Below are 22,776 nucleotides of genomic sequence, written 5' to 3' on the forward strand. Positions count from 1 at the left end.
CTGTCAAAATCAATAAAGCCATTATTTCAGCTGGCATCACATTGCCAGCATGGGCTCATGTTATGTTAAACTATAGGAATACTGCACACAATTCATAAAGGGTTGGTTACAAAATAGGTGAATTCATAGGGGCAAACCAACCGGTGGCCCTCTGTAGGTTATTCTGGAAACCGGTTACAGATTGCATTCATACTTAAGAAAATCCTCATTCATCATACCACAGACAGGGTGCGGCTTAACATGGCAATTGGCCCCTGACATTATGTTCCACTTGGTCCCAGTACTGTACAGCATACACTGATGGTGAAGGGCCATCTGTAATCAGCTGCCCCCGTTCTCCCACTGACAACTACAAACTAGGCTGTCATGAATAATTTACTGGAATGATCCCCAGCGGTCATTTGCAGCAGATTTATTTTTTCCCACTGCACTGCATGTCAAGTGATTTAAAGTGTGATAATTCATGATGACCACATGATAACTGATTCACTATGACTGTACTGTGAGGGCGGGGGGACATCTTACAGTCATTGGTAAAAAAAAAAAAAAAAAAAAAACAAGCACCGGGTGCGCTGCATGACCGCAGATGACCTACCCGGGTTGCCGTAGTAATGCAAATACTGTGGCACTCCTCCTCAATGAACGTTGGAAAGATGGCGACGGCATACGCACAAGCGAGAGTCAACTGTGCCGGCGGATAGAAAGTGCTCTAAAGAGACAGAAATCCGCCTCTCTTGCAAATATTTACCGGTGCAAAGTCTGTGTGAAACAGCTCCGACATGGTTTAGTCCATGCACGGCTAGGAACAAGAAGCCACTGCTTTGCTATGGAGCCTCCGGATCGTAACAAGCCCAGCAGGTATGCGAATTTGTTGAACAGACACTACACCATCAGGACCTCGCACTTGCCAAATAGGGAGCTGAACGTGACACTGCAGTCGACTCTATGGGAGCGCTTGCGCATCCCTTAGAAATCGACTTCCTGTCAAATAGTGATACGCGTGCAGTCACTGCATTTGCAACACTGGAGTTGCAAACTTTTTGCAGCAACATTTTCAGGCGCACTTCGCTGCGGATATTAGCCTCCCGTCCAATTCGCGATTTCTAGAGAGGGAGGCAAAATGCTCGCCAAATGATAAGGTAACGCCGCGAACAGTTATCGGCCGCTGTAACAGTGCAACATGTCAGGGAACAAGCTAGCTAACATCTCCTGTTAGCTGTCGCTTGTCAGTTTATTGTTCACCCGTAAGTTCACGAACAGAAACTGACGGTGCCGGAGCGAGATGAGTGTTGCAATGTGGGCTCGTAAGGTGGACCTCGAAGTGTGTCGCTGGTTCTTTGAGATTGCCGGACCATGCATTTCGCCATAACGCCGAGGCACAAACTTCGCTGGCTTTAGCTAGCATTTTTTTTCCTCCACTGTTATTGTTAATCCTCTAGCTGGACTTGGCGCTCCTGTTGTTGTCGTCTCGCACTCCATTGCTGAATCATGATACGGGCTGGTTGACACTGTACTGCTAATTCATACACTTTGTGCTGTGCTATAATGCGGAGTTTCTTTTCTTAGAGGTCCTGAACTTAGTTGACAATCTGTTGCAGACACTTGTGCAGTGAAATGTTTCATCATACCGTATGTGTTCGCAGTGCGCAGATGACAGGGCTAATGAAGGATACATGTCTGCAGTGCATACGGGGGAATGCATACAAAGAGACACTCATGAGATTTTCTTTTTTATTTTCCTCATATGTGCACATATCCTAATCGAAACGCCGCACTGTTTGCCCCTGACCGCTGGCGACAGACCCTCAGGAATCTGCTGTTATGTCTTCCCCCTCTCCTCCTCCCTTCTCCTCACATGCAGTTGTTTGTCTGCAGAGCCAGTGACTTTTTGAGGGCATTTATCCCTTTGGATCAGCTCTGTTATCTGCGATAATCCTGGTTTTGAGCAAACAGCTTGGCTTTCTCTGTTGGCTCTTTCAGTAAATGATCGAGCACCAGCCAGTTGTTATTCACTTGGACGCTTGTGGCCACTCAGTCCGAGGTGGACACACAAACAGCTCGCATGATTGTGCAATACTGGCCCTGTTACTGTAACTGCACTGTCGCATAAAGAAAAAAAATACTGAGCCATTAACCTTGCTGATGCTGGAGGCATGGCAATATCACAAGCTGGCATGATTGCAAGAGTTTCATTTTCATGTTTCTTTTCCTTCCAGTTTCATACTCTTGTTTAGTGTGTGCACAAAGTTTAGGGTTAAAGGTAACAAATGCTCTAGAGAGCTCAAATATATGCCTTGGCCGCGTGTTACTATTTGTTGTAGTTACCATTTGCATAGTAATGGAATCAGGAACATACGAAACTTGGACAATTGCGCACGGTCAGAGTTAGACAGTCAACACCGCAGAGTTTGCAGGGACACAACATTAGTTCAGCCTGTGTTGTTTTCAGACAGCTCTGTAATTAAATTCAGACTGAAATGACAGACCTCACCGCATGCAAAAAAAATTTAGTTATCTTTTCGTTTTTGTAACAGAAACATCATGCTGTCCATTCGGTGAGCGTTTTTTTTTTCTTTGAGGTTAGTTCTATCTGAAAACTATATTGGGAAAGGAGAGCTATATGCTTGCATGACAAATGAAGGTTATCGCTGTTGTTGCAAGTACAGAGGTTCTTTGTCAATAATGTCTCATTTTCAAAGTCAGTCTGAAGACACTGTGGCTGACAGGCATTCCAGGGATTTCAGGATGTGGTGTACTGTGCACAGTGGATGGCTGCCTGGAGCCCTGGAGACGCTCATGGGGTAGAACTCATTAATGCCTGCATTTGCCAGGAGCACAGGCTGGAGAATACAGATGGACCGTCCTCTAGCATTTCCTAACTGCATCCTGTCTCTGCCCACACCTGCTTTAGAGACATTAATGCTGTTCTCACATTCTGTCACTCTCAATCTGTTATTTCCTTTTAAACAATAGGATCTTTGTAACTGCGGCATTTTTTAATTTTATTGATGTGCTGCAAGAGTAAGATTGTTTCTTACGAATAACTAATAATGAGGGAAAGGAAAGGTAGTTAAGTGCTGCAGAATAACATATTCATCAATTAGATTTGGCATTTCTGATGCACACAAGCGCAAAAGAAACTGAAATGAGAGTTGAAACCGACCAAGTTGTTGCCTATGACTCTTTACAGTTTCAAATTAAATTTGAAAAGTGAAGCAGATTGCTCCCTGCTCTGTATGTGTGATGCAAGTGGCGGAAGGAGAAAAACATGTCATTACGCCATTTACCTCATGCTGCAGCCCACAGTCTGCAGCGTCTACAGTTAGATATAGGTCATGTGGCCTGCTGTGGTTAATAGCATGAGCTTCCTCTGGTCTAACATAGGGGCAGATAGTAAGCACAGCAGTGTTTTGTAGAAATGCATTGATGTTCTGATTGTTATGAATGAAAGTCTGCATGATACTGTCTGCATGTAGTACCCTGTCTTTGCAGAAGCAAACCTCTCTGTTGTGCATGCACAGTATGCTTCTCACAGCTGCATGTAGGAGAGGTTGGGAGGTCCACTCCTGGCAGTGTCACGCTGTTCCAGTGAAGGGTGTGGTCAAGGACGTTGTGTTCATTGTTTCTGAATTCTGTCAGCTTATGGCACAAATTCTGATCATTGCATCAACCTCTGCCTGTTGGTCATGGATTTACAGGCCAGACATGATGCGCGTGGTTGGCAAACCACACTTCCACTGAAATTTGGATACATGTGTACATATAGGTTTTATATACTTAATGCCTCACCAGTTACCCCTGGGCTTGAATACTAGACAAGCAGACACATCCTTTTTACAGGGGGTGGGTGTCAAAATCTGGATTGGGCCTATCGTGCATCAGTTAAGCCAGGATGACCTAATTAGTGAAAAGTGTGCTCTTAGAAAACCCCAGCCACCTTTTCCTACTTTTCCCCTCTCTGAAAAAAAAAAACCCTTTAGTTTGGTCATTGTGAGCAAGTGTGCTCACTAACCAGCTGTGTGCTATTCAGCTGTGGGCCTCTCGGGCCACGTGTCAGAACTATACAATAGAATGCCCTTTCCTGGTACAATGGTGTGGATGGTTGGAGTCAAAGGTCAGCCCCCCCCCCTGACTCTGGCAGCCCTTGGTATCACTGCTTCAGTCGCTATACAGAAAAGAGTCCCAATTTTGTGCTGTTTATTATGCACTCAGTGTTTCTGCCTAGGGGCTCTAGCATTCCACTGGCCTTTATTGGAGCCCCAATGAGCCATCAGATGAGCCATTGAGAGCAGCCAGACACCATCTGCAGTGATAATTCACCAGTGGCAGCCAGGCAAGGCCAGCTTGAAGACCATAGTGTGGCTATGGTTAACTGCAGGGCATGCAGGCCAGGAACGTTCTCTGGGCGACCTGCAAGTAGGTTTGGGGGAAGAAAAAAAAAAGAAAAGAATTTAGAGCAGGAATTTGTGCAGCCTTTACTGCAGCAGCACAATCTGTGCTCAAAGTGTCTCATGGCAACCAAACAAATAACCGGCGGTGATGGCGTCATTGGTTCCGCTGTCATTCCTGAGTGATTTAGTCATGCTGTTCTGCGTAAGGAAGTGTCTTTTTAAAACTCGGTCTCACTCACTCTCACATGCATTTGCTATTTCTGTCCTCTAGACACCGCACACCCATGCACGCTCTGGAATGTTTACAAATGTGCGCACAATCCTGTCATACGTGTGATGGATTCAGGGGGAGGTTGATTGCGTTCACTCTATCAGCTTCCTCCACGCAGTTTCCTGATACCTGTCTCGATTTTCACATTGTGTTTGCACAGCGGTGTGTCTGTTGCCGTTGTTTAAATGCCTTATTGTAACGCACAGGATTGCTTACTGTGCCTTCTTGTGCCTGCATACTGAAAAGATCACTGTGGTGTGCTGCTCCTGTAGAACAAGCCCCTTCACAATTTCCCATACAATACACTCATAAAGGCACCAGTGTTCTTTCATGCAAGAGAGTTATTTTGCAGTTTCAAGACTGTTGTGGTTTAAATGGTTGCGCTCTGCTGTTCACATTAGTCTTGCGGTACTTTTCGTTCATGAAGTCTTGATTGCATCTGGATTCTTATTGCATTTAAAGTTGCAGGATTTGCAGCAGGTGTCTGTCTGACTCGCGTGTAACTGCTACAGCTGCTCCCAGGGGACTGTGAGTGTGTGCGTGCGTGTGTGTATAGAGACAAATTCAAATGCTTTGGAGCAGATGGGCCATAGAAGTCTGGTCTCTCTCTCGCTATGTGGCTCCTTGAAAAGTTTAAGCAAGTCATTTCCAGATTAACCCCCTCCCTTAACACTCGCACGCACACACTCCCCCAGTGAAAGTGATACAGCCTTGCCCCTTTCAACTCCGTCTGCACAGACGCTAACAGGCGCGTGTTGGGGAATGCCTTTCAGTCAGTTGATCGATGGAGGGACACATGGTGAAAAGCATATAGTACGCGCTTTTTCATGCCCCTCCTCTTCTCTCTCCTTTTGTTTTTGTTGGCAGGGTCAGACCCACCAACCTTTCTCTCTAATCCTATTAAAAAAGCCCTCAGAAAGACATTAAGGAACAAAGCTGTGACATTGTAATCTGGAAAAGCGTGCTGCTCGCACACTCTGTTTTCTTTTTTTTTTCTTTTGCTTTTTTCCCCAGAAGGAAGGGATTCCAGTGATTATTGTGTTTCTTTTGATGCAACAAATTCTTCTATGGCCTTTCATTATTTGAAATTCACAGAATGTGGTTACACAACCATGATGTCCACATCTTTCTATTGTGGCTCAAGATTTACTATAATCACATGAAAGTGAAATTCTGTTTTGCATTAGCACTGTGTTCGCACACGGTCGAACAGCTTCTACACACTGTGGTTGAGTGAATCTCAGTGCTCCATGAAAACTTGACTTGTGCAGTACGGCTGATGACTTAGCAGACAGAGTTAATGAGGGTTACTATTTCTCCCTCTCTGGTTGAGCCTTTATGTTTACCTAGACCGAGAGAGGGTGCCCACAGCTTATTATTCTGCGTCTGGATGGCTGTGGTCATGCACAGAGCGTTGCTGCTGTACATTTGGGAGGCAGCCGGTCAGGCTCCAGAGGACAGACGACTCGTCAGTCTGCTGTCGGTTGCAGCAGACATTCAGTCTAGTTGCAGTTTAGCAACCTATTTGCTGTGGTATTAGAGGAGATTTGCTGCACACCCTGTTATGGGTACAAACAACCTAGGACTCTTTGACCTTGCACACACATTTCTTGGGTTTCCTTGTTATATGACGGAGACAGTTTCATAATGCACTGGCTTGTGGTTAACATCACTTCCAGGTAACAGTGGTTATGGTAAAGATGCAAATCTAGCCCACAGTCATAGTTTGTTCTGTTTTTGCTTAAATGTCTTTGCATGTTGACAGGCAGGCTAAGCCGGTGGAAGATGCATCCCAACAGAACTCGGAGGTGGATGAATCCTGGGACTCTGCCAGTGAGGAAGAGGAAGCTCTGTATGGCACGTCACCTCCGTGTACCCCCCGTCAGATGAAACGCATGTCTGGCAAACATCAAAGGAACAGCCAGGCGAGGAGTGCTGGTCGGTCTCCCAACAAGAGTAAGTTAAGAAATCGATTTGACTGCATGCGTGATAATAAGTTTTGAAAATGTTTTAACATTTTTACATGCCTTGTACTGACTGAGAGGTATTTTCTGTGTCAATTTCAGCAGACCTCAGCCCATCTGTTCTGAGAGAGGGTCCCAGGCCAGCGGAGACCCCTGAGGAGCACAGCTACAAGCAGGGCAAGAAGCACAGGGCTACATTGCGCTCTACGGAGAGAGACCACAAGAAGACCTTTGAAGGTTCCTTCATGCTGGATCCACTCTCAAAGTCGAGCCCTTTCGGTGCCATCAACATGGATCCCAGGAAGCATTACTTGAGTTTGGGCTGCAGCAGCGGCAAACTTCCTGTGTCTATGCCCCATATTGCCCGGACCCACCGCCAGACCTCCAGGACAGACTGTCCTGCCGACCGCCTCAAGTTCTTTGAAACTCTGCGGCTCCTGCTCAAGCTCACGTCTATGTCCTCCAAGAGGAAGGAGAAGGAGCAGAGAGGCCAGGAGATCATGGCCTTCATGGGTCACAACAATGAGGTCATTTGGTTGGAGCTGCAGGCTTGGCACGCACGACGCTCCACCGGTGATCAAGACCTCTTTCTTTTCACTGCCCGCCAGGCCATCCCTGACATCATCAATGAGGTGCTGCACTTTAAGGTCGACTATGACAGTTTGAGAGGGGCCCAGTGTTTGGGGTCTCAAACAATCCAGGGGGACTATCCGAGCATCCCAGATCTGCTTTGTGGGGAGGAGAGGGAGCCTGCTGTAGCAGAGACCAACCACTGTGGAATAGATCCCTGGGGCTTTAGCGCCAGCCCCTCGACTGCAATGAATGCAGCAGAGCCTCTGGGCTCTGGTGCTGCTTGCAGGGAACACCTTCAGCGCCAGCGGCTGGCATTTGAGCAGGTCAAGCGGGTTATGGAGTTGCTGGAGTATGTGGAAGCTTTGTACCCATCTTTGCAGGCCCTGCAGAAGGACTACGAAAAGTATGCAGCACGAGACTTCCAGGGCAGGGTGCAGGCGCTCTGTCTGTGGCTCAATATCACCCAGGACCTCAACCAGAAGCTGCGCGTTATGGCGACTGTGCTGGGACTCCATGATCTATCCCGTATCGGGTGGCCTGTCTTTGAGATCCCTTCACCTCGCTGCTCCCGTGGCAACGAAGAAGAGGAGACTGAGAAAGATGAGGAGAATGACTCGACAGCCACTTTTACCGCGGAAAGTGAAGGGGAGGACAGGGATGCCGAGGAGGAGGAGGAGGAGGAGGGGGAGGGGGAATTGGGACATGAAACAGATGGAGAGTTGTCTTCCTCCCTGACTCTTAAATTTTCCCGATTGTTGTCAGAAGATGAGTCTCTCTCAACTGCTGCTGCAGGAAGTGCAGAAGCAAGTGCGGGAGGGGGAGTATTCTGCCCCACAGCCATCTACAGACCGTTTGTGGATAAAGCTCTGAAACAGATGGGACTGCGTAAACTGATCCTCAGACTGCACAAACTGATGGACCGCTCTCTTCAACGGTCCAGAGCAGCGTTGCTCCGCCACACTCCAGCACTGGAGGTGAGGCTATAACATCTGCAAACTGCACACTTACATGATTACCATTTTATCCAAAACCATCCAGCATTAAACAGAACTAAAATCAGCTCAGTAGCACATATACATATTCTCCTTGGTCCTGGTGTGGTCAGTTTGGTGCAGGTTTCCAACTCCAGAGAAGGCAAAACATAGACTGTGGCAACATTATCTCCTCTGTTTGTCTCCTTACATACACACTGTTACTGCCATAAATCTCAAACTTGGATTCATCAGTAAACAGGACTTTTTTCCAGTCATCCTCTGTGGGATGCTGGTATTTCTTAGCCCACTCCAAGCATTTGGCCTTGTTTCCCCTCCTGAGAAGTGGTTTAGAAACTCGTCCTCTGAGACCACTTCAAGACGGCCTTCTTTTAACAGTACTTTTGTTGATTGCAGTCTTGTGTTCTTTATTTAGCAAATTCTGTTTCTGTGATGGTGTGGTCACTTTTGGTCTGCCTGATCATGCTTTGGATACAACCGATCCAGTTTCTGTAAAGCGTTTTAGACTTCCATGCACCCCCCACTTAGAAACCTTTAGTCCAGCCATGATTTGACACTGAGAAAGCCCCTCTTTCTTTAGAATAACAATCTGACTTCTGACACTTTCGCTTAGTTGTGATGCCACTTTCCCCACTATCACAGTGCTACTTAGTGCTGGAAACATGAGGCACAGCCTTATTTATAACAGATGAACAATGGCTTACTTGAATTAACCTCTGAAGAGTAGATCAAATCCACCTGAGTGTCATCTGAGCGGATGCCTTAATGGAAAGGATACAACTCAACGTAATCTGACCTTTTGCATAAAGGAGTTAAATTGGTCATTTGCTCAAATTCACTTAAGTTAGACTGCTGACACAGAAATGGTGCCGAGCCTTAAGAATTTATTCTTCATTTAACATTTTTAAATGTTTCTGAATCCTCAAACTTACAGGTTTATGTAAAAATACGTATCAACATTTCTGTGCAAATGTTAGTCATTTCATTAGGCACTTCAGGGAACAGCATTTGGAGGAGTTTTCACAGCTAGGAGTTTACAAGAAGTCTGAGCCCACGCTTCACAACAAGAGGATGTGTTGACAGTGAGAAAGAAGAAAGAAAGAGCAGTGAATGGGAAAGGCTCGTCTTTGAGTTTGTTACAATAGATGATGAGCTCATCTGGGAGTTTGAAATGACGAGCTTTGACAGTTTAGTGGAGCATTTTTAAAGAGGTGAGAACACTGCCTTGGCACCATTCTAGATTTCGTCACAGTTTTCGGTAATGCGTACTGTGCTGTGCAGTCCAAAAGGGATGCATCTTGACAGAATCTTTGCAGATTCCTTTCTGAGATTGGGCAGCCATGATGGATCAAGCAATGAAGACACAGTCTGAATAAGATTTATTAAACAGCAAAATAAAACAAAAACGGGCTCTGTTAATATAACAGCATATTATACCACTGAGACTTTCTGAATTAACTTCCCTGGACCTTGTCTTCTACCTGCAGTTTGCGGACTTCCCAGACCCCATGCTGTACAGTGATTACCTGCCAGAGTTGTCGCGCCACGTGTCCTACAGCGGTCCGGCTCACCCAGAGCTCGGAGCAGACCAGGTGTCCTGGGAGGATTTGCTGGACATGGACCTCCCATCCTTCCGGCCGGCGTTCCTCGTGCTGTGCAGAGTCCTTCTCAATGTCATTCACGAATGCCTTAAACTGCGACTTGAACAAAGGCCTGCTGGAGAGCCTTCACTGCTCAGTATTAAACAGGCAAGAAGCTGTTTGAAAACTAATCTTAGCATAAGCAAAAAAAGAGATCAGTCATATGGCATGGCCTGCAAATATATACACATATGCACTATTAGTAGAACCAATAATCTGAACATATAGGCTGTATGTATTTTGTGTACTTTCTAGATGGACACGATTGCCTGACAGAAATACATACTTATTCCTTTAGTTTGATTTGATTTGGTCGTCACTTGGTCAAGTCTTATACAGAGCTATGTAATTCTTCTTTATTGATTATCAAATAAGTTATTAGTTCATTTTGTCTTAAAGAAAAAAACCCATTGAGATAACTATTGAAAGCATTTTACTGGACAGCACTAAACCATGCAATTTAAAATGTGCTAACCTCTGTGCGTGTTCTCTGCAGTTGGTGCGCGAGTGTAAGGAGGTTCTTAAAGGTGGTCTTCTGATGAAGCAGTATTATCAGTTCATGCTGCGCGGCGTGGTGACTGATGCTCAGGGCTTGCAGACAAATGCCAACATTGACGACTTTGAGGAGGACCTTCACAAGATGCTCGTGGTAAGATTCCTAATCTTCCGCTGTCCTCCTGTATTTACTCTGAGTGCATAACTACTGGCTTACAAATTTATGAATTATTGAAAAACAAATACAGTAACAAATACTAACATCTGTCCCCTTTGATTTTAGGTTTACTTTGACTACATGCACAGTTGGATCCAGATGTTGCAGCAGCTTCCTCAGGCCTCTCACAGCTTAAAGAACCTCTTAGAGGAGGAGTGGCACTTCACCAAGGTCATCACTCCTTACATCCGTGGAGGCGAGGCCCAGTCTGGGAAGCTTTTCTGGTAAGTGGACCTGCAAGACATCTAACATGTGGCAGTTAAAAAAAAACATTATTATTATTATTTTTAAATTCCTATTATAGTCATGTCACCTACCTACCAAACTTATTGATATGTGACTTGAGGACTGTCCCGCTATTGGCAGTGACATTGCTGGGATGTTGCTCAAATCCACTGGAGAGTTCCTTGATGCCGGACTGCAGAAATGTGGGAATGAATTCTGGGAAAGTGCAGATGATAGCACGGCCTCAGATGAGATCAGGTAAAGGGAATAACATGTTTGTTTTTTTTTTTTTAATAATAATTATAGTCAGTATTATACTTTCTTTGTCCCAGTGGAAGTGTTTTTAACCTTTGAACCTCTCGACCCTTCCAGGCGGTGGGTTATTGAGGCTAGTCGGTCACTGAAAGAGCTGTTCCACGAGGCCAGGGAGCGAGCGTCCAAGGCTCTAGGCTTTGCCAAAATGCTTCGCAAGGTGAGAGACAGCAGTGAAGAATATTTCACTCCCTTGAAATGGAAGCAGCACAAACTTTGCTGTTTATCTGTGACCCTGTTTTCTCTGGTCACTTAAGAACTGGGACTGAGTGTTCTGACACACACTTTGTTTGCTTCCCTCTCTGCAGGACTTAGAGGTCGCTGCGGATTTCAGCATCACTAACGGGGTGACTTGCCTCCTGGAGGCACTGAAAAAGAGAAACTATGTCAAGGTATGTTTTCCTTTTCTGTTCATTTTGCACATTTCCACATCTTTCTTTTCTCTCCTCAGGTCATTTATTTACAGTTTAACCTCCTCCTTGTATATCCAGGTTCAGATTCCGGGCTTGGAGGAGCTGCAGGTTTTTGTCCCCTGTGGTCTGATGGATCAGAGGCCACTCATCCTGCAGCTTCTCAATGCTGCTGCCGGCAAAGACTGCTCCAAAGAGCCTGAGGAAATTGCAGACGATGAGGCCTACCTGCTCATGAGCAAACACAGAGCCGGGGACTCCGCGACCGATTCTGAATGGGCTCAGTGGGACGGAGAGCTGCTCAAACTGGTCCCTCAGATGGAAACTGTTGACACTTTAAGAGCTATGAAGGTGTGTGTGTGAGTCTGTGTATTTGTGTGTATGTGTATGCATCCATTGTTTACAGGCCTCACAGTGGTTTTATGCGCTCTTAGGTGGAGAACATGCTGTTGATAGTGATGCAGTCCGCTCACCTGGTGGCACAGCGAAAGGCCTTTCAGCAGTCCATGGAGGACGTGCTCACTCTTAGCCGGGAGCAAACGTCTAGTCAGCCTCTCATCGCGACCGCTCTGGAGGAGCTCAAGGTACTTTCAAAATCACACGCGATGATTTCTAACCTGTTCAAACACTGATTTAAAACAGGTGCATGTTCATGTCCTACTTTCACATCTGTTTTTCTCCGCAACTGCCATCAGTTACCCTCAATTTCGACTCTAGTGACATTACCTGAAAAGAAAGCCACTATCAGACCTAATTTTCGATGTATTTGGGAAGTGACTAAACTTTCCTATCTGTGACAGCCTGGTGGTCAGAGTCTTGCATGGGTCCAGTTTTGCAAATGGTTTGGGTACCCCGGTGCAGGACGCTGCAGTCGGAGCTGTGATACCTCATGTGATTTCTCACATGGATGCTATCAGTTTCCCATTTTGAATGCTGCTCACTTTGAGATTTTCTACAGAACCTTTTTTTTAAATCAGAAAATAATAATAAAGCATAATAAAGCTCTTCTTTCCTCTTTACTCTCCCCATCATTCTCTTTCCTGCCACAGGATGAGGCACTACAGCTATGCATTAAGATCAGCACTGCCATCGAACGAGTGGAGTACATGTTCACCACCGAGTTTGAGGCAGAGGTGGAGGAGTCTGAGTCAGCCACTCTGCAACAGTACTACAGGGAGGCCATGATACAGGGCTACAATTTTGCCTTCGAGGTAAGAGCCTGCAGGGTTTTAGAGGTGTGAGCCGTAACACAGTGTGTGTGTGTTTTGTTTTTTTATTTACAGTAGCACATGCTTTAGATTCTACACATCTCATCTATCTGTTCTTCAGCTCAGATTTTTCCTGGTCAGAGCTTGTGACAGTCACATTTCCCCTTCACTAACATTTGGGCCAATGTAGACTTTGAAATATCGGTGTGGTTATGGGTGACGCTTTGCAGAGGGCAATAAAGTTACATAAGGACTGAATTAGGCATAAGGGCATTTCAAGCAAAAATACTATTCACTGGAAACTCTTTGAGCATTCTTCGAAGGCCCCCCCTCCCACCACCAACACCACATCAGATGAGGAGTAATTTCTTTGCCGTTTTATTTCTTTCATTTTTAAAAAATCTGTTATTTGCAGTACCACAAGGAGGTGGTGCGCCTCATGTCAGGAGAGTTCAGGCAGAGGATCGGGGAGCGCTATATAGCTTTTGCCCGCAAATGGATGACCTATGTCCTGACCAAATGCGAGAGTGGAAGAGGCACCAAGCCCAGGTAAGGCCCTGCCTTTCATCAGTGGAGCACTCACAGACATTTTTGTGTTATGTACTTATGTCTCTGTTTGTTTGTTTGTTTTTTACCCTCTGGTTGGGGACTGGCAGTTTAGTGTGGTGTTCCTGAGGCTCCATTTACTGGTTTGAGGATGTTTCTCAGGGATGCTTTTTGTAGCATTGCTGCAGAGAGAGTTAAAGCAAGGCCCTGTGTTTGGGCATTAGTCTTAGATAAATCAGTTGAACAATGTTCCCCCCTAAACAAACTGTTGTGTTTAGACTGATAAAAGCTTTTTTTTTTTTTTTTTACTGTATATAAGTTCATGGTAGTTAAAGTAATTTTGTTTATGTTATAAATTCCTCATTTGCCCAGCTGCTTCTTTTCTTATTTTAAGATATATATAGTTAACTGTAAAACCAGATATATTTAGCTTCTCTGTAAGAGCTACAGTCTTAATTGAAATACATTTATTTTAGCTCTCGTTGTCAAGAGCTCATGTTTTGAGCCATATCAAGCTACCATGGCAACGTTGTACTCTGATAATAGAGGGAAGCTTTTGTAGGTTATTTCATGGAATACAACTGCAACAGTGGCATGACATTTTGGAGACGCAACTGAGACCTTTTTTTGATATTATGGCAAATATGCAAACAAAAATAGGCACATTTAACAGTGAGCATGAGTCAAATAATCATATTTGGATTATTTATAACTCTGTTACCATATTTCTCCCTGTTCTCACAGAGGGGAACACAAGAAGAACATGTCCTAGAGGATGGACTTGTACTGTAGAAGTGTCTTTAACACCTCAAATGACATGTCAGTTATGATGCTCACATGTGATGACTGCTGCACATTTTCTTAAGTTAAAACACAAATGGCAGCGAGGGGGAAAAAATGAAATTAAAAGCAGCGGGAAGTTTTGGGGCTCACTGATGGACTGCCGTGTTACTCCTACAGGTGGGCGACTCAGGGTTTTGATTTCCTACAGGCCATTGAACCTGCCTTCATATCAGCATTACCTGAAGATGACTTCCTGGTAAAATCACCTGTTCTATTCTCTTTATTGTTTTCTACAAATGCACAAGTATATGTGGAATATAATGGATTTATTATCCGTTCACCTTGAATTTACTTTTCTTTCTGCAGAATTTACAAGCTTTGATGAATGAATGTATTGGACATGTGATCGGAAAACCTCATAGCCCAGTCACCGGCTTGTACATCGGTAGGGCGCTCTCCTGTGATACAAACTGTCGGTGACTTCTGCCTCTGGAGTTCAGGATTTATTTCAGTGTTTACATTCTGTTGCAGGTTTATAACCTGGGTGTCATGGGGACGGGCTGTTACACACAGCAGATACAACAGCAATGAAATAACAATCCAGTTCCCGTAGAATAACAAAGATTTATTTGTGTGACCTGACGTTTGTTAGTTTGAGTGACTCCATTGGATACTGCTGCTCAGTGGGCAGCAGTAGAAACCAGTGGTTGTTTTTGGGCAAAAGACCATGAATTAAGTTGTTAAAAAAATAAAAGACCACAAAACTAATTTTATTGTGGGTAAAACAAGGAACGGTTATTCAAACCAGGCTAGCGGCAGAAGGTCACCCACAGCTTTGTTTCTGCCTATTAATTCAATACAAAAGTGGTGTCTTTATAGAAAATGAATGCTACAAAAAAGTGATCACCAGATCCTGCTAAAAATAATTTCCTGATGCAAAAGGTTTTAATTTTGTGCAAACTTTGATATGAAACAAAATTTTGCAAGTTGTCTGTCTGTGACTTGGCGGAAGTAAAGCAACACAGCACAGTGGCTTTCATGTGATTGTATAATAACCTTACCACTGGATGTATGTGGTTGTAAAGAGGTCAGCAGGTTTGCCCCTGCAGAGCAGAATTAATGTTAATTATGTGGTGTCAGTTCACAGATTTTGAGAACGGAATATTTTACGTCATGCAAACAAACAAAAAAATTGAAGAAACATAGACCACGTAGCAGTGTAGTAAATGCACTCTGACTCTGAGAAACCAAATCAGGGCACATCTTTAAAAAGGATCTGAAAACCCATTAGTTTTTTCCTTTACCTTTTTATTGACGTCTAACTTTTTCCTTTGTGTGTTATACATTTATCTCTCCTTGTTTTATATGTTGTCTTCTCTGTCTCCCTCTGTCCCTTTTCCATGTGTATATGAAGCATTTTGTGAATGTCTGTTTTAAGTAGTGCTACTGTATATAAACAGTGTTTGCGTGCTTGCTCGTGGTGTCCTGTTTTACGTTACCATAGCACTTTAACTGTCTATAGCCGTGAGTTCCACTCAATTAATGCATAGTCTGTTTGGGGGTTGCTTTGGAAAGGCGTCTTGACTAAATTAAGCTTTGGGTGTTTTTCTTTTCAGCTCCCAGGAATAGTCCTCGTCCCGTAAAGGTCCCTCGTTGCCATAGTGACCCACCAAACCCCAATCTGTTCATCCCCAATGCTGAAGGGTTCAGGTGAGTCGTGACAGTTCAGGTTTTGACACTACTCTGCGTGCTTACTGTGTCTTACTGTTATTACTCTTTCCTGCATGGCTCCTCTTGCTTTTTTTATGCCTGGTGTTTTTGTAGTTGTGTGTTAAGTGAGCTTCTTTGTGTGTCTGTGTCCGCTGTCGAGTATGTCACTATGTCGAGTTTTTTTTTAATATCATAGTGTCTGAGAGAGGGAGTGAGTGTGTGAGTGCGTGAGCGTGTGTGTGTGTGTGTGTGTGTGTGTGTGTGTCCCTGAATCAGCCACCCAGTCAAACACACAAAAACATGTGTACATATCCCTCGCAAGCCACCTCACCTCCCAAGGCAGAGCTCCTCAGTTTGTTTTTTCACCACACAGCTCTCGAAGTCTCCCCTGCGATCTCCGGAACCAGCTCCCCAACGGCCCTCGCCCCGTCCCTCAGGGCCTAGGGGAACAAAGCCACACCAAAGCACCAGGCAGCACCCCCAGTGACGTCAGGTAGCCTTGCCCCCCCCAGCAGAAACTGTTGTCGAAATCACAGCCCCAGAAACAAAAGCAAAACCCGTCACTAATTTTATTTACATTTTTTATCAGGCCTCTGGAAATGGAAGGAGAAAATGCCTCATCTTAAGATTTGAAATCATAAATTCATTATTAGCAGGACACTGCAAATCGGAACTGTTCTGTATTGGATTCACTATATTGTTTTTGGGCAATAAACTTAGCTTCGAGCCAAAACATATTTTGCCCTTTTTTTAAACCTGTGATGTTGTGCTAATGTATAGCTTTAGCAGTGAATTTCTAAAGATGAAACAAATGAAACACTGTGCTTGTGATAGTGCTGTTATAGAGGGATATAGTTTATACTGTACTGGCTTTTCTTCCATTATTAGATTTGTAGCTTTGATTTATACGTTTCACTGGCAGATTTCAGATTTCCTGCTTTTAGCCGTCTGATAGCATCTAAACAAACACTATAAATTTGGATATTAGGACAGATATTGGATTAACTACTGTGTCCACAAAGTTACTCTGCCATTCTTTGTAAACTGAGCATTTCCAGGCTCTACACTGGTACAACATCACAGGCATGTATCCCCTGTAGTTACAGAGAAGTTTTATTTTGTAGGAACAATTTTATTAAATTATCTAATGAGGCATTACCCTTCACATTCTACCTGAAATGTCATTTTACTTGAAGAATCTGGTTTTTAATCCACTGCTGCGTTTACAGCACGGCTCTTCAGATTTGATTATGTTAATCACTGTAGACTTGCTAAAGCTTAAATGACCTGCATGGAATCACTGTCAGCTACAAAAGACTTTTTTTGCTCAAATGTTAATATAAGTGTTTCAAGTAGTGTTTTCAAGCCCCACTAAATGTCACCCAATCAGAAAAGTGCCTAACACGTCTTTTCTGCAGGTCAAGGGAAGTTGTTGTGCATGGTGTGAGAATGGAGAAAAAAAAAAACAAACACACTACCTCATTGAAAGAGTGGGCTTTGAGATTCTGCTTTATAGTGCTGTGAACACCAGTCTTGCTTTGATGCTGGTTATTTGCCATTTGATTAGATTTTCTGGCGCATTTGTGTGTGCTTTTCAAATCAAAACAATGCACTCTAGACCTCTAACCTTCAAGTGTGAATGACTCTGATGCATGCTGAACTGTCAGTGGGTTTCAAAAGGCAGAAATCTTTGTTTCTCTTGAAAGGCCAGATGAGCTCGTCAGTTTATTTAAATCATCTTGAAACCTTAATTCTGGATTTTCAGCATAGAATTTGTGAAACATTTTATTGGTTGGATTATTTATATGGTTTACAATATTTAAGTAGTTTTCATTTTAAGGATAAGTCTGGGAACATTTTCCCCAAAAGGTGAAGGAAATCTCTAACCCTTGGCAAGTCACTTTGTCTCATAAAATTAAGATGCTTTTAGGAAACAGGGCCCTCTGCTGTTTAATTTGGCAGAAGAGATTGCACTCTGTGCTGACCCTTAATTTGGCCATTAACAGAGAACCCCCCCTGAAACATACTGTCTAAATCAGAAGATTATGTTTGGACCACAGTGCTGCATCAGTTTCCTTCATGTCCTTGCAGGGGATCCAGTTTCCATGAGAATGACCGTCTGTCATCAGTCGCAGCAGAGTTGCATTTCAAATCTCTGAGCCGCCACTCCAGCCCCACAGAGGACAGAGAAGGTGGGTGCATTGAGTAATTGGTATGGTTTGATACACACTGTCAATGTTCATCCCCCTGATTAGGTGAACATCCTCTGGTTATTTCTTCCCTGTAGAACCTTCCTATCCTAAGGGAGATCCTAACAGCACTGCACGCCGAAGCTGGGAGCTCCGCACCTTCATCAGCCAGTCCAAGGGTGAGATTGTTGAGTACAGCAGCTTTGTTAGACAGACTGCTCCACTCAGCTGTTTGACTTCAGTAACTAATTATTTTCTCGCTCCCGTCTTAGACACAGCAGCACGGCAAAGCCCCATGGAGGCTGTCCGTCGCTCCATTCGCAAGTTCGAAGATAAACGCTATGCCATGATGAAGCAGCGCAATATCATTGGCCAAGTGTGTCACACACCCAAGTCCTATGACAACGTCATGCAAGTTGGGCTCAGGAAGGTGACCTTCAAGTGGCAGAGGGGCAACAAGATAGGTACGGCTACCTTGTGACTGCATTTGCTATCACGTGGATGATTTAATGCACGTACAGGCAGTGATGTTAAGTCCATGTGTGTGGTAACAGGTGAGGGCCAGTATGGGAAGGTGTACACCTGCATCAATGTTGACACTGGAGAACTAATGGCCATGAAGGAGGTATGCACTCCAGCGAGTTCAGTGGTTTTCAAAATAATAATAAAAAAATAATATTTAAATAAAGATTTTTTTTTTTTTTCTGTCAACCAGATCCGATTCCAGCCGAATGATCACAAAACGATCAAGGAGACTGCGGATGAGCTGAAAATATTTGAAGGCATTAAACACCCGAACCTGGTGCGATACTTTGGAGTTGAGCTCCATCGGGTAAGAGGCACACATGCTTATGTCAGTTCAGACATCACGCGGTACATACATACCAAAGTAGTTTGGTTTAAATTTTCACGATGCCCACCCGCAGGAGGAGATGTACATCTTCATGGAGTACTGTGATGAGGGCACTCTGGAGGAGGTGTCCAGACTGGGGCTGCAGGAACATGTTATCAGGCTCTACAGTAAACAGATCACTACAGCCATCAATGTCCTCCATGAACACGGCATTGTCCACCGTGATATTAAGGGTCAGTGCCACATGCTTTTCCTCATGTTTATTTTTTTCTTTTTTCTCAGAAGTTCAGGAAATTCCGAGTTTTCCCTTTGTTGATTCTGTCTCTGTTCTTTTCATATCAGGAGCCAACATCTTTCTGACATCGTCCGGTCTGATTAAGCTGGGGGACTTTGGCTGCTCCGTCAAGTTGAGGAACAACACTCACACCATGCCCGGAGAGGTGAACAGCACCCTGGGAACTGCAGGTAAAAGCTTTTATGTTGTGTTTGGGTTGCAGCTGCCAGCAGGGGTCACTGTGATATTTTTATTTACGCCCTTTTACTAATGGATGTCTACTGTCTGTCACGCTATGTTTAATTAAAAAAAATAATAGAACATGAAGCATGAATCCTAATATAACAGCAGTCTTAATTTTTGATGCATTTTCATCCTTCATACTGAAAATAATCAATATACTACACACTTTTTATTGTATTATGTCATTTGCAGCATTATGCCAAACTATGCTTAATAAATTCTAGTCTTGTACCTGTTGGTTATGTTTTTTTTTTTCCTTTTTTGTTTTCATCAGCATACATGGCACCCGAAGTCATCACAAGAGCAAAGGGTGAAGGTCATGGACGAGCAGCAGACATCTGGAGTTTGGGCTGCGTCCTCATTGAGATGGTGACAGGAAAGGTTAGACGTGACAGAAATGATCGTCTGTTTCACACACTCATAGATCTTCTAAAGGTTTTCAAAAACAATAAAAGAGGCACACAGGCTTACATCTTATTCAGGGATAGTTTTCTGTGCCGTGAGTATGATGTTGGTTTCTGCTGTCAGAGAGGACACAGAAGGAAATATTTGTTTTAATGTCTCAATTTATGGTCGATTTGTTATTATTTGTTATCATTATAGACATAAATTCTTTATGTTCTGGCAACAAATTATTGCTGTTTTAGTCTGATTAAAAACCTGTGGAGCAGGTGTTCCTATACCAAACCTGCCACTTTCATGGTAGTGACATGATGGTGGTTATTTGAAATAGCCATCAAAATCTAATGCTCACTCTGCTCATTCCAGGCAAATCTTTGTCTGTTGGCTTAAGGTCTTAAATTTCCCCCTTTCTTAGCTCTTACAGTAAAAACAAAACTAAAAACCAGCAGGAAGTGACTCATGTTCTTACTTTCATCTCGACCTGCAGAGACCTTGGCACGAGTACGAGCACAACTTCCAGATCATGTACAAAGTGGGCATGGGCCATAAACCCCCCATCCCAGAGAAGCTGAGCACAGAGGGGAAGGACTTCCTTGGTCACTGTCTAGAGAGTGAACCCAAACGCCGCTGGACAGCTAGCATGCTGCTGGACCACCCGTTTGTCAAGGTGAGGTACTAGCGTGGCATGGATTATAAAGCCGTCATGTTTTCTTTCTGTTTTTTTTTTTTTCATGAGTGAATACTACATTACATTACTAGGGCCCTATGATTTCCGCAATCACCAAATCTCGGAATTGGCCAACCAAAACGGAATCCACTCTTTAACGCGGAACATCGCGGAACTTGTCAAGTTGTGTCGGAACCCGACAAATTATGTCAAATTCCGCGATATTCCGCGTCAAAAAATAGACTCCGCTCTAGTCAGCCAATTCCGCAATTCAGTGATCGCGGAAATCATACGGCCCTACATTACAGCTGCTGTCTCCTGTTTCAGGTTTGTACAGATGAAGAGTGAATGAAACCTACTCTGTGGCTTTCAAGTTTACAAATTAAAGCACTACTGTACATGCTGTTGGCAAAAGAAAAAAGGAACTGTGGGTGCGGAGAAGTGGAAGCTACGGCTGAAGGCACATGGAGTTAAACTGAGGAACTAATACAATATCATTTCAGAGGACAACTGGACCTATGAAGTATAGGGTTGTTGTGTTTTTATGTACTATGGACTCGGGGGAGGAGGGGCAGGGGTGGGGCTGTACATACTGTAAGAATAGGATTGGCTTCAATTCTTGTATAAACAATATTGTAAAGTTAAAGTAACTATTGCCACATTTGTTGTTCTCACTGGTAAAGAGACCTCTGAAAAGGCATGGAGGAATACTTTTTTTTTTTTTTAAAGAAATGGGTAGGGGGGGCAAGAATCTATGGCACTTTTAAACTGTTTACCCAAGGGTGCAGTTGAGTAGAGGAGGGAGGAATCATATTTCAGTCGCCCTTTGAGGCAGAAAAGGATGTGGTAAACCACACTGAAGGGAAGGAGATGCTGGTTTACCTTGTGAAATGAGAATGAGCACCATCCAAATAGTCAAATTAATTTATCACTTGTCATTTGGCAAGCTCGGGCAAATGAGGAAGGATTTTATGTTATGTATTTTTCTTTGCCTTTTGTTGAGGAGTAAATGTTAAGTTGGAGCAATGTTCAAGTCTACTGGTCACCGGTGAAGAGCTGTTCACGTGACTGGAGCGTAGCCAACAAAGAGGAGAAACAGGGCCTGCTCTCCCTCCCTGCTGCTGAACACGTAAACACCCACACAACCAAACACAGACACTGACACACACCACAACTTCTGGTCCTCTGCTGCTCTTATAGTGTTTGCTATGTACAAACAATATTAATAAACCAATCTTTTTTTTTTTAAAGGGAAATGTGTTTTTTTTTCAATATAGCTAGATTTAAATATTTGCATTGTAATTGGAGGCATAATATTTATCTTGCCTCAGATTTCCCCAAAGCAAGATGAACATACGCTGCCCAGTTTCATGATCTGACATATTCAGCATTAAGACAAAACTTGCAGGTGTTGAAACTGATGATTACTGTTCTGCTGCTATGCAAAGAAACAGCTCAGTGTATGTCATGAGTGTTTGTTTAGAAGAACCTCCTTATCCCCCACAGCTTGAGCCTCTGTCAATCCCAGTCTGGCCAGTTATCCAGACAGCAAAGTGCCAGAGAAGCTGTGAAGGATAGATTTAGGAAGAGTACATTTAGAATATTATTTGAGCAAGTCACAAAGAAGTGGTGACAGTTTTTGCAAGACACGGTTTCCACAGTCAATTTCCCTTCCAGGATTTTCAGTATCAGATTATTTGCTTTCCTCAAATAAAAATCATTTTCACAACACTGGGAAATTCTCACATCTGCTCTCACAACAGTGCATGAACTTCATGATACTTTCAAATGAGGCATCCATTATAAAGCATTCATACAGTGTAACTTGTGTCTTTATTAAGGGTAAATACTTTACTAATTCTTTATGGATCAGTTAGAGGTCTTATAAAGAAAAACTTTTGGATACCCTGGCTGTGTAAATGTTTGTTGTTAAGGTAAAATGAGAGTTTCTGGACCATAATCCATCCATTAGCAACTTTTCAATATTTAAAACTGCAGACTGCAGATGACTTACAGAATATTATTAAGTATTCTATTAATAATTAGAAGGTGAGAAACTTTTCACCAAGTAGCAGAAGTGGCAGGAAATTACAAATCAATACCAATCATACCTTTACCACAAATTGTCACAGAATAAAGGCCAGGAGACAATTATATCCATTTGACCTGCAGAGCAGAGAGCCACAGAAGCTAAGACAGTAAAGCATCGACCCCAGAGCTGATGAGCTGAGCGAGCAGCAAGACTGGAGGGTAGAGGAGCAAGCAGGACCAGAACAGCCAGTTGATCAAGGCCCAGGGTCAGCATGGAGGGCTCACTATGGAGCAAGGTTAAACCCCCCTGTCTGTGTGTAGTGATACATCAATGCAAACGAGTCAATACCAAAAGTCTGAAAGTGAAATTTGTGACCACG

General features: G+C 43.7%; 1 protein-coding gene across 4 annotated transcripts; it reads left to right on the forward strand.

Moving 5' to 3' along the window:
- Positions 1-663: 663 nt before the first annotated feature.
- Positions 664-21,743, forward strand: map3k4 (mitogen-activated protein kinase kinase kinase 4). Of its 4 annotated transcripts, none has more exons than XM_041049446.1 (27): positions 664-858; positions 6,428-6,618; positions 6,729-8,173; positions 9,679-9,939; positions 10,328-10,480; positions 10,610-10,767; positions 10,910-11,026; positions 11,141-11,240; positions 11,389-11,472; positions 11,572-11,841; positions 11,925-12,074; positions 12,540-12,701; positions 13,114-13,247; positions 14,205-14,283; positions 14,394-14,472; positions 15,644-15,737; positions 16,111-16,230; positions 17,829-17,929; positions 18,025-18,105; positions 18,199-18,390; positions 18,481-18,551; positions 18,642-18,758; positions 18,853-19,012; positions 19,122-19,244; positions 19,571-19,677; positions 20,186-20,365; positions 20,693-21,743. In XM_041049446.1, exons 1-27 carry the CDS (start codon positions 827-829, stop codon positions 20,711-20,713), a joined length of 4,782 nt encoding a protein of 1,593 aa, XP_040905380.1. In that variant the 5' UTR covers positions 664-826; the 3' UTR covers positions 20,714-21,743. The 4 variants fall into 4 exon arrangements, with proteins under 4 accessions (XP_040905380.1, XP_040905383.1, XP_040905382.1 ...); XM_041049448.1 differs by lacking the exon at positions 664-858 and adding an exon at positions 1,010-1,139; XM_041049447.1 differs by lacking the exon at positions 664-858 and adding an exon at positions 6,254-6,341.
- The last annotated feature ends 1,033 nt before the right edge of the window (positions 21,744-22,776 follow it).

Source organism: Toxotes jaculatrix, chromosome 11, assembly GCF_017976425.1.
Source record: "Toxotes jaculatrix isolate fToxJac2 chromosome 11, fToxJac2.pri, whole genome shotgun sequence".
Classification (NCBI taxonomy): Eukaryota; Metazoa; Chordata; class Actinopteri; family Toxotidae; genus Toxotes; species Toxotes jaculatrix.